Genomic DNA, 902 nt, shown 5'->3' with positions numbered 1-902 from the left:
CCCACCTGGATGTATTTGCTATTCGGCCCACCACAGTGGCTTCCCAAGCCCCTGTGACCTCATGGCCACCCTTGGTGGGAACAACCATAGTGGGACATCTAGAACGGGCAAAAAGCTCCCTCCTGCTTTGGGGCAAGGAGGCTTCGGGTGCTGCAGCGGCTGTTGGGGACGGATGCAGCTCCCAGCTGGCACGGCATGTGGGCTCCCACCGGGGTTTCTTCCCTCTGCCCGGCGTTTCGGCTGCAGCAATAATCCCTCCTTCTCCCCTCGGTGCGTCTCTCCTGAAGTGCAGCAATCCAGCTTCTACGGCTACACGGGGCTGCTGCCCAAGCGCTACACGCAGGGAGTGATGACGGGCGAGAGTAAGTACCTGTGTCCGTGTCTCACTGCATGGGCTTCCTCGGGGGGGACCTTCCTCCACCTTCTCCCGGGCCCCAGTGAATCACACCCAGGTCCCCGCTGTCCCCAGCACAGCCTGGCTGGGTTGTCAGCAGATCTGGGACGCCCCAAGGGGCTCCCCAGCAAACCAGGGTCTTCAGTGGTTTCTAAATCCCTTTTCCAGACCTGCTGCGCTGCCATGCCAAGCTGGGGGCGGGGGGGTATGCCAGCCAGGAGCCAGATTCATCACCCCAAAAAGCACCACTGGTAGCTCCTCCATGCCCGGAGGCATCACATCCACGTGGTGGGGAGCTGATGGGGGTCCCTGAGCCAGGGATCTCCATGGAACCCAGTGGCGACAGCTCTCCCACACCACTAGGCACTGCCGGGGTCATCATCTCGCTCAGCCGTATCTTCACTAAGCTGCTGCTGTCAGACGAGAAGGAGAACACGGTCATCTTCTTCTTCATCTCCATCGGCATGGAGCTGACGTGCTTCATTCTCCACCTCCTGGTGAAGCGCAC

At 61.0% G+C, this 902-nt stretch overlaps 1 protein-coding gene across 1 annotated transcript in view; it reads left to right on the top strand.

The window, feature by feature from the left end:
- Nucleotides 1-902, top strand: part of SLC29A4 (solute carrier family 29 (equilibrative nucleoside transporter), member 4) — a 5,077-nt gene that overhangs the window by 2,525 nt on the left and 1,650 nt on the right. The window contains exons 4-5 of the mRNA XM_010135200.1: nucleotides 288-362; nucleotides 758-898. Coding sequence (XP_010133502.1) covers nucleotides 288-362; nucleotides 758-898 — 216 coding nt within the window. The remainder of the gene's footprint in view (nucleotides 1-287; nucleotides 363-757; nucleotides 899-902) is intronic.

This window comes from Buceros rhinoceros, unplaced genomic scaffold (assembly GCF_000710305.1).
Source record: "Buceros rhinoceros silvestris isolate BGI_N320 unplaced genomic scaffold, ASM71030v1 scaffold29634, whole genome shotgun sequence".
Taxonomy (NCBI): domain Eukaryota; kingdom Metazoa; phylum Chordata; class Aves; order Bucerotiformes; family Bucerotidae; genus Buceros; species Buceros rhinoceros.
This window is presented reverse-complemented; position numbering and strand designations above follow the sequence as displayed.